This window comes from Gossypium raimondii, chromosome 5 (genome assembly GCF_025698545.1).
Source record: "Gossypium raimondii isolate GPD5lz chromosome 5, ASM2569854v1, whole genome shotgun sequence".
In the NCBI taxonomy this organism is placed as follows: domain Eukaryota; kingdom Viridiplantae; phylum Streptophyta; class Magnoliopsida; order Malvales; family Malvaceae; genus Gossypium; species Gossypium raimondii.
In genome coordinates, this window is record NC_068569.1 from 22182422 (window position 1) to 22193296 (window position 10875).

At 33.1% G+C, this 10875-nt stretch overlaps 2 protein-coding genes across 2 annotated transcripts; one reads left to right on the top strand and one right to left on the bottom strand.

Annotated features, from left to right (window-relative positions):
- The first annotated feature begins 4442 nt into the window (after positions 1 to 4442).
- LOC105769966 (uncharacterized) lies at positions 4443 to 7536 on the top strand. Its single transcript, XM_012590954.2, has 3 exons — positions 4443 to 4715; positions 6879 to 6993; positions 7285 to 7536. The coding sequence occupies exons 1-3, from the start codon at positions 4491 to 4493 to the stop codon at positions 7356 to 7358; spliced, it is 414 nt and encodes a 137-aa protein (XP_012446408.1). The 5' UTR covers positions 4443 to 4490; the 3' UTR covers positions 7359 to 7536.
- A 785-nt stretch (positions 7537 to 8321) lies between these two features.
- Positions 8322 to 10193, bottom strand: LOC105769965 (GDSL esterase/lipase At1g71691). Its single transcript, XM_012590953.2, has 5 exons — positions 9857 to 10193; positions 9654 to 9775; positions 9079 to 9318; positions 8732 to 8981; positions 8322 to 8639 (listed from the first exon to the last, which is right to left on the bottom strand). Exons 1-5 carry the CDS (start codon positions 10143 to 10145, stop codon positions 8419 to 8421), a joined length of 1122 nt encoding a protein of 373 aa, XP_012446407.1. The 5' UTR covers positions 10146 to 10193; the 3' UTR covers positions 8322 to 8418.
- Between the last annotated feature and the right edge of the window lie 682 nt (positions 10194 to 10875).

The window sequence follows — 10875 nt, forward strand, 5'->3', positions numbered from 1 at the left end:
ATATCAATGCATGCATGGTTTGTGGTTATAAAATCAAATCACATATTACTCGTTCAATACTTTAATTTCATTGGTAAGTCCAGAGGAGACGTCTTCTTCGGAGCATCAGCAGCCCTATTTTTATTACTAAACAAAGTTGGACCACCGAGTCGATTTGTTCAAGAAATTTCTATACACCCACGGGGTTGAGAAAGTGAAATGATAACTTGTTTCTATCTTTTTGCACTGATGACATGACATGAAAATTACGTCCATTAAAACATGACACTAAATATGTTTAAATTTTTCTGACATGAATTTATTTTTAGATATTCTTTTTATGTTCGAATATTTAAAAGTTAAAAGTTTTGCATATTCTCCTCCATTAAAACTTTCCTTTATTTTCTTGGCAACCAAACACTGTTTGCAAAGTACTTCTAGATAATTACAAAAGAAAATATTTTTATAAAGCTTTCATCTTTCTCACCATCCACAAGTTTAATAGTCATTTTCATCAACATTCACCCTCCACTTATGTTTACTTATGAAACTGAGATAAACTCATCCCAAGCAACTCGATCCTTCACTATTGCTAAACCAATTTCCACCCTCACCACTAAAGTTAACCTCTAGCATCGTCATTTTTTAGCAAAAATGAACTATAACCATACCCTCAACAAAACCCAAATCATTAAGCCAAATGGAAATGTTTCAAATGTAAAAAATGTTAGATTTGGTGACCTAAGTGTAGTATTTTCGTCTATGTACATTTGTAATTTTTCGAACAAATTAATAATAAAATTATTTGATGAATTACATTAATACCCTTTATATGTTGTCCTCACATGGTTTTTGCATGTAAAGCAAAATAGAATCAAATATTAGCTCATTGGTTGTCTAATGTTTAACTAATACTAAGCGTTATTACGTGGTCGGATTGTAATACGAAAATACAACTTATATTAGTAGACGAACCTAAACATGTCATTAGTCTAACCAGAAAAGAGCAAATTGATTGAAAGACTAATATGTCGCCTATCAAGTCCAATTGGGGAGATGCATTGTCTTAGGCATCGGAGCGGATAACTTCCAGAAGATAGAGACATAGATGTAAGTGACTAGACTGATAGTACATCAAACTAGACCCAAAAAGAATAGATCTTGAACCCGTTTATAAACTTATTCACTTGTGATGTTCAAAGTGTGACATACCTTAATCATTAGTGGATGACGAATTATGTATATGTGACTCGTATATTTGATGTAAGTAAAAGTTTGAGTTCAAATAGGTAAGGAATCGAAAGCTAGTGTATTAGGTACATAACTTCTGCAGTATATAATGTCATTCACAACAATGGAATTCATAGCCCAAGATATGGGTAAATGATATTCTCTCATTAGCATTACATGGTAGATGAAAAGTAAACGTAGCTAGGGGTCGTTCGTCTTTATGATGAATGATTTGATTACTATTTAATAGTAAATGGCTTTTCATGAAGAAAGATGTAATAGTTACCATGAGATAAAATATGATCATATTGAGAAAGATGATTCATCCCAAAGAGATTAAGGATATCCGATGAGGGTAGCACACTCATGACAAGATCAGTGGACCAACACTAATCAAGTTGCTTTCGTAATAGTATGTCATTAGGGAGAGCTCAGTCACGATACTATAGTGGAATGACTTCGTGACTAAATGAGTTTATAATTAATAGGCGAAAATTTGAAACTTAATTATAAATCATTTAAGCCCTAATCGCATATGTTCAATCGGCCTCTTTACTAACTCGTTGAAGCCAGAAATAAATTGCAAGTTGAATCAAATGAACAAAAATGGATATAAATGGTAAAGTTAGAGAAATGAAAAACATTTGGAAACGAATGTATGGTTTTTCAAATTATTATTTAATACATCAATTAAATAATTGAAGTTTAAAATGGAAATAAATTAATTGGTCATAGTGAGTGTGTTGAATGTAGAAATATTAAATATATTTTCTCATAAATTCTTTTACATTAAAATCGTAATGATTTTAACGAATTAAAATTGAGTTGAAAAATTTTTTAATTGGGTAATTATTTTATTTAAATTAATTTCATATGTTTATTATGAAAATAGAAAAACAAATATCAGGTTGGATTGAATTATAAAATATTAGGTTAAAAAGTGTAGAAAGTATTTGTAATTGAATCCAATATGGGAGAGGTCCAAAAGTTCCTCATGTTTAATGCTAGGGTTGACAAACCTTAGTTTGTTTAACTAGGGTTGTCGCCCCACCTAATCCTAGTTAGATTAGGAGTTCGGTTTTTTTTATTGAAATAGATTTCTACAATTCAACAATGGTTTCACCTCTTCTTTCTATAAATAGATGGCACCAGTGACGTTAAATTATGATCGAAAATAGTGAGAATTTATTTTCTAAGTATAAATTCTATTTTCTAGAATAACAATTCTATCAGTTTCTATTGAAGATAGATTCACTTTCCTACTGAAAGTAAAGTAAACGATTTCTGATTCTGTGTTTGATTCGAATTCGTTCGAGTCCACACTCAAAGCAGTTTATGGTACAAGAATAGCAGAGAAGGTCGTTAGGTTGAAAGTTGGGAACGGCAAGGATCTGTCTACTCGAAAACATAGGTGTCATTTCGATAAATGGTTTATTGTTATAAATATCACAAACCGGCTCGATTTTCAAATTTTTATTTTTTCACTAGTCAAGAAAATCGTTTTCAAATTAGATTTTTCTAACATAAAACCCAAATCAACACGAAAGTCACTAGTTAACAAAAAAAGGCAAAAAAATCTAACAATTTTCCTAAAAAAAATACAATAACACTAGTCAAGAAAAGCTGTAAAAATTATTTCTAACCTATATTTGATCAAAAATTGCTCCATAAAAAATCCTATGGTGGATACATCCACCCATTAATAGGGGTGTGCAAAATTCGGTTAACTGACCGAATTCGGTTAATCGGTCAGTTAACCGAATTTTTCGGTTAGGGATCGGTTAATTATTTTTTGATTTTTCGGTTAACGGTTAATTCAGTTCGAAACCGGTCGGTTAACCGATTTTTTTCGGTTTAACCGAAAAAATTAATATAGAAAATTATAATATATAAATAGGCCCACTATTCACCTAAACTCAATCCAAACCCAAGTATTTAACGCAACCCAATTACCCAACTCAACCCAATCATAAAAATTACAAATAATTTAATAAATAAAAATAAAATTCTAAAACTAAAACTAAAACTAAAGTCTAAAAATAATTTAATTATGTAGGGATTCAATTCGGTTAATTCGGTTAATTCGAGTAATTCGGTTAATTCGGTTAATTTTTAACCAAAAATAAAAAATATATAATTTTCGGTTAATTCGGTTAACCGACCGAATTAACCGAAAAAATTTCGGTTCGGTTAATTTTTTTGAAAAATTTTCAGTTCGGTTAACGGTTAAAGATTTTGAAAGGTCGGTTAATTCGGTTAATGTTATTTCGGGTCGGTTAACCGAATGAACACTCCTACCCATTGATTGAGTAAAAGAGTGCAAACTAATTCTATGTTGGGTAATTGAAAATTTTTACTCAGTTTCTTCAATTTTTTTGAGGCATTGAACTTACAAAGAAAAAAATTTAGATATCAATGATGATAATGAAGATGGGTTGATCAGTAAAGTTAATGGCCAAAGGGTCTTTTTGATGTATTTTGATAATTTAGATACCCAATTGAATGTAAAAAAAACTTAAATGTTTTTTTTGAAGTTCAAGGACTTTTCCATTATAAATAGGTTTAACTTTGAACTTCACTCCATTTAAATTATGAATATTGTTATTATTACTTTTATATAAACATATATTTTATAGACCTAACAATGTGATAAAAACATGAAAACATAACATGAACACAAGATTAAAAACACCAACATAATATAAATGCACAAGTATATCAAGATATTTGCAAAAATAAAATAATATAAAAATAATGAATATGACTAGGGGAGAACAATCGATTTAACCGGTTGATTTTTTTTCGAATAGACTTTAACATGAGAAAACTAATTTAATTAGTTTTAATTAAGAAATTCGACCAAACTGAACCAACATTAATTCAATTTATCTAGCCGATTTTATCAGTTAACCAACCCAAAATTTTTGAGGTTGGGTTTAAGATTATTAAATTAGATTCATATATTATATTATAATTTTGATTTTGATTTTGAAATTCAAAAATCAAGAATCAACCGATAAAATCAATTAAATGGAGATCGGAATTATTCAACCCAACTAAACAAAACCGAAATAATTAATTGTCTGATTAAAACCCAGTATTGCTATTCCTAATCACACGTATAAGCCGATTTTCATTTTCAAATTAAAAATTAGTCTTTTATCTACGGTGAGAAAAGCGTTATTCTTGCAACCAAACAGAAAATCTTATCTTATTTTTGTCTTTTTAAGTTGGGAAAGGAAAGAGAAAGAAAGCAGTGAAAGGTGAGCATTGGGGCACTAATGGGAAAAACAAAGAAAGAGCTGCTAAGCAAAGCGCCCTGGAGGGGCGAAGACCATGACAACTCCAACAAATTCGCAGACGCCAAGCTCAAGGTTACCAACCAGCCTGGTTCCACCCCCAAAATGCACGTCCCTCACCGTAAGTCCGCCGCTTCCCGACTTGACGACGACGACTCCCTTGAGATTGACCCTGAACTCCGTTACAGCTTTCAGCGCAACTTCCAGGTCCCTTTCTCTTTCCCTTCCGTAATTATATTTGACCTAGAAACAAACCCACTTTCAGATATTGATGTTAGTTTCGATGGGTCTGGTTTTTCTTTTTCCAGAATTTGTTTACCCAATTTCCTCTGGTAGACTAATTGTGGTGCAGATTGAGTGGTTTTCTTTTTTAATTTCAGAATCATGATAGAATAAGGTATTTTTATGTTCAAACAATTTTAAAAAAGGTTGGAACACCAATTCCAGTTATTTTTATGCTCAAACAATAGATGGTTGGAAAACCAACTCCTGTCGCGCCAAGTGGTAAGGAGCTTCGGTGCTTCCTTAAAAACATCTCTGAGTCTTGTGAACCCCTGTTTGGAGTCTGACCCTAATCAACTTTGGATTAGTCTATCGGAGGTTCTTAGACAAAAAAAGAAAATAAAAAAAAAAAGGTTGGAACAGTCCTATTTTTTATCTGACCGCACAAAGTTTAGAATTGAAAACAATGCTCTATAGCTAGAAAAAGGTTAAGATTTAAGAACCTGGATTCTGTAGTTTTGAAGGAAGCTGTGATAGTAATCACCATAAGGTTCCAAACCTGCGGTGCAAAAAAATTATTCACTAGTCAAGATTCTACAATCTAAGCCAGTCTCATTGTACTTGGTGTAAGTTTTGGATTCAGATACGTGTCAGATGTTCAATTTCTCTTAAGTTTTTCCATATACATGGGGTGTCATATAGGTTGTAGTTAATTGGCAAACTTTTATTTTTTTTTATCACAAGATATCTGCAGTCTTGATCTCAATATGGATTGTCTTGTTCAATTTCAAACTGCAGATTGTGGTCAGTAATTTCTAGAATTTTTTTTTTCTAGCGAAGGTCTAGAAGCAGATTGGTGCATGTGCAACTCAATCTGCAAATAACTTGAAAACTGGATACAGTTTAGGTAAACTTGTTCAGGTTTATATCTTGCATATTCCATCTATGTTAGGGTAAATATTGGTCATCTTGGATGAAGTCTACATTCAGGTTAGATAAATTAGTACTTTGCATGCAATACTTAGGGAAATAAAATGTTGGCTCTACTTGTAATTTCATTGTTTCTGAGTGAGAAGTGCAACTATGTTTGATGCCACAACGTGATACAGACAACACAGGTATAATATATGTCAAGGAAAATTTACAGTATGATCTTTATTTGATCTTAGACTAATTCCGGTGTTATTTGAGCTATAACATATGTTAAGGAATCATATTTCCATGTTTTCTTTAGCTAGATGGTCATTCATTTTAATTATTTTTCCTTGACTGAGTTTCAAAATGTGGACATTTCATTGATTTTAGTTGCTAGATATTGCTTTTCAGCCTTAGGATTTTGCATAAAGTTGATCTTAAGTAGCCTTTGCTTTTTTAATTAAAAAAGGTTGTTCCAAGTGAAGTACTTTTTTGTATTGCAACCCTCACAATATAGGACTAATTGAGCTCTATAAATAACCACATAACTAAGTTATGTGACTCCTATTCTCTACACCCATAAATAGGAGTTCTCACAATTCATTCAAGGACTTTTGGAAGCTTTTTGCATTGACTGAAACTTTCTCTCCAACTCTCTTTACAATCCTTTAATCTGAATTCTCTCTTGAGCCATGTTCTCCACCTGTTTATTCATCTTTTACTAGCAAATAGTATAAGGCAAGAATTGAAGGGGTACTAGGGTGTTGGTCTTCCTTTTACTAGCAAATAGTATAAGGCTCAATCAGGTCTTACAGTGTATCACTTATTGCATGAAGTCGTCTGAAAATGCATTTTGTTCAATGGGATCTTGGTATCAGCAAAAATGGCAATTAACATAAAAGTCCACAGCAATTATAAACTTTCGGAGAAATTTCGGTGTTAAAACTTAAAAGAATGTTTGTGCTTGGTAATTGTTAATGTCGCTGAATTAGTTAATCTATACTGCACCGTTTTCGTAATTACAGTTCAAAAACTATTGTCAAGACAACTGAAAGTTTGCTGCAAATCCTACTTCCATTTGTAGATGATGAGTCTAAATGCCACTGTCTACTTTTTATGCCTTCAATATTTCTTTATAGAAGGTGAATTTTGAACATATTTCTTGGCTACTATGAGTTATTATTGTCCATTAGCCTCTTTGACGAGTATTGTAATAGCTCCATGTTTATACAGTTTCTTCAACGAGTTTTTAGCATAGACACTGTTGTGAAGCCTCTTCCACCTGCAATGGCATACAATGTTTCCCGCAACTTGAGCTTCTTCACGCGTATATTCACCCAGTTCTTTGGTGAGTTTTTATTTGTCAAAAAGTTATTGGTAGCTAAAAGTTTGAACATTAATATCCATGAATTATATGCACTGCATCAAGGTTTTCCAGGATTCCCATGCTTTGCACTCCGAGTGGAGATGCATTGCTATTTAGGCTATGTTGTTCAAACTTTTGGTATTGCTTGAAGTGCCTGTATCCGACTCTTATTTGTGCATGGATTTAGGGTCTAGAATAGACATGGATACTTTATGAGAAATGAAATGTCGAGTGGTGTAGATCTCTTAACTTTTCGGGATTGTTGTATTGCAGATCCAGAAGGTATTGCAAATGCGCAAAAATCACTGGGGTTGGGACAGGAAGAAAAAGCTCGTCGAGTACGTTAATGAGAATAAAAGGCATTTGGGAATTTTGTGGAATCTGAAAGTGAATTTATGATTTGATTTCTTTATATGGTTATCTTTTTAATCCATGACCAAAGTGTAGAGACATGGAAAAGGAGCTCTCAAATCTTGTTTGAAATTGGTAGAGTTATTCTCAGTTATATTTATTTAAATTATCAAAGTAATGCCAGGAAGTACTAACTACTGACCTGAACCAGCGCCTAGTACAACTTGCCATTGGATTGCCTCTTCCAGCTCAAAGGTTTAAACAAAATTCAAAAAATGAGGTTGGATAAGCAAAATTGTGACACTTGAAGATTAAAGTCTAAATTTGAGTCGGTCCTTGCATTCAAATTTATATATAGCCAGTGTTATAAATCTTACTAATTTTGGATAAGGCTTTTCCATGAAATTTATGAGAATAAATGCTCACTTATTATTCTTTTACTTTATTAAATGTAGAGAGGGCTTGTAAATTATCTAAATGAAGACACGAGAAATTCTATATTTTAGCTTTTATCATTTATTATTCTTTTAGTATACATTTGATTATTTTATAATAATACTACATCCAAGTTTTACTTCGGCAAGTACTGTTTTTATTTTACCACCAAAGCTAAAATCAATTATATTATTGTGTCAGGTATTTTATATATATTTTAGAACATTTCAAATTTATTCGGATTTAAAATGTTTATAAAAAATTGACAAAATTTAAATGAATTGGACTTGTTTGTATATATAATTTGACAAGTTAATAGTTTGTATTATACTTATTTTAACATATTTGTACTTGATGTTCAGTCATATTGTGATTTAATTATTTCTTTCATGTTCTATAATCGTGTTCAATATTACTAGGTTTGCTCTACGAGTATCATACAAATATTTGGTCAACAAGAATATATTTAAAATTTTAGAAAATAAAAAATGGGAAAATATAAAAAGTAGCAATTTAAGCTCCAGTTGAACCAAAGTGCTCTTCGTTTACAATCAACCAGAAAATGAAGTACACAAAGAAAATAAGCCAGATAATGGCTTATTTATGGTACTAATACAAAGATCAAAGATTGGCAAGCTGCTGAATGTTGATGGGATAAACAATGGAAGGATCACCATTGAAGGCCTTCCTTGCCATTATGATATTCACTTTCTCAGTTGGATGGAATGCATCCCAAAACACATATTCATCTCTATTTTCACATGGTGTTTGGAATGGAAGACATGTGATTTGCCCTCTGTTTCTCCCAATCCCACAACACCCTCGGTTTACAACACTAAATCCTGCATATATATATATATCCATCCATCAACAATCAATTCAAAAATACATTTCTGTAACCAGAAAATCCAATTTCTAATCGTAGTTTACGTACCGTATGTTCTAGCATTAGCAACGATATCTTCAAAAAGGTGAGCAATGTCGACGTAGATAAATCTTGCACCCGGAAGGTTAGCATTAAGGCTATTCATCATGGTTTTCACATTGGCATTGAAAGGTAAAACCAGCTGGTTCACTTCCTCCGAGCAGCTCCCCCCAGTGCTTTGAGCTAAAATGCTTGGGATACACCCCATTCTTCCTAGCCCTGCTAGTACAAACTTACGGGCTCCAAGATTGTAAAGTGTCTGCAACATAACCAAAAAAACGAACCCTAGAATAGGTAATGCTGCAACAGTGTTGAAGTGGGAATGGTAGCTTGTGGATGAACTTGTTTTAACGTACCCTTAGTTGTTGATTGTATTTTTGGACCAAGAGGTCTGCATATTGTTGGCCGTCGTACTGATTTCGAGTTGGGAAATTGGGCATAAGGTAATTGTTGAGATAATCATTGCTTCCCATTCCAACAAAGAAAATACATTTACCAAGTGCTTCTGCTGCTTCTATTGCCCCAAGGTTATCTGCGAGCTGATCCAGTGTGGTTTGGAAATTCTGTATTTGTTGATCAAATGGTATTCGCCCCACCTGATTCAAACATATACACAAATATTTATTTTTCTACCCATGCATGTCCATTTTGAAGGGAAAGGTGGCAGACAAAAGATGGGAGTCATTAATGCACAACAGTTTGATTTATATAAAGATCAGTCAAAAACATGCATTTATGATTCAGGCGGCAAGACTGCATGGAGATGCAGACTGTATTTATTTTAGATGCACTATCAAGTATGGCAAAGTTAGAATGGCAATAATTGCCAAACATCCTATATCACGAGAAATGTACTTGAAATAAACTACACAATGGTCCTCAATTATTGTGCTTTTGTTTAATCATACATGTATAGGAGAAATATGCTTACAAAGTTTCGTCCGGTGATGTCAAGGATTCCGGCAGCTGCTGAGGCGTAGTTGACACCATGAAGAACTTGATCGCCGGAAGCTTCAGAATATGCAGGAATTAAAGGAAGTCCTAGTAGTTCAGCTGCATGTGCAAACACATTTAATCTTTAGTTATATCCATGACGTACACTCGAATATGAATAAATTAACTGGAGTTACTAACCGATTTCATCAACCATGGTGTAACCATTAGAGAAACGACCAGTAGGACCGCCATTGAAGTCAATACCATAAGGGAAATAATTAGCCTTAGCGAAAGAAGGGAGGTCGTTGTTATTGCCATTGTCAATGAGAGAATCTCCAAATATGAACAAAGCAGGCACCATTTCTCTTCTCCTTCCACCATCTGGCTCAAAAGGGTTTTCTCCTTGCCCTGAAGCCACATTGTTCAACGCCATACCTAAACAAACAAGCAAGCAATACATCCACGGCTTCGCCATCGCCATTGCCATTACCTGAGAGATGAAACACAGCGAAAGGGAAGTAGAATGAGAGAAATTGGGAGGTGGAGAAGTTGGTATTAAATAACAGGAGGTAAGGTGGGTAGTTGGAAAGCAGTAAATGAGTTCATCTGTTTTAGTCCAGTGCAGTAATTACTTTATATTCATAAACCCAACTTTTTCAACTTCCTTCTTTTACTCCTATCGATGCCATTGCCATTAACGGTTTCATGCAAAGCCACTGCCTACTTCATGTTTCACACTTCACACTATTCGATATATATATACGTGTGTAAACAAACAAACAAAGAAGATAAGCAGTTAACGAGTTGTAAAGTCAACCGGGCAAGATGAGGATGGTAAATCTCCAAATTTCATAACTTGAAATTAATGATATGAAATTGACCATTCAATTTCATTTTGATGGGAGACGCATTCCGCCATTCCAGCCTCTACTGTATCTCAATATTAATTATAACCAAATAACTCTAAACCTAACCAATGGGCTAAAACTCATATTTAAGGCCCAATTCCCAGAAATTATGCATTCAATTCAATACACGTCTATAATAATAAAATCCAAACTATATTTATTGCCTAAATAAAAACAATAATAAATTTCGAATAGGAGAGTGATTCACTTACACCGGTGTAAAACTAGCTGTAACTTTTTATACGATTAATATTTTAACCATCCAACCTTCGTATTTCATCTTCTATTCATATATACCGTACATGTCGA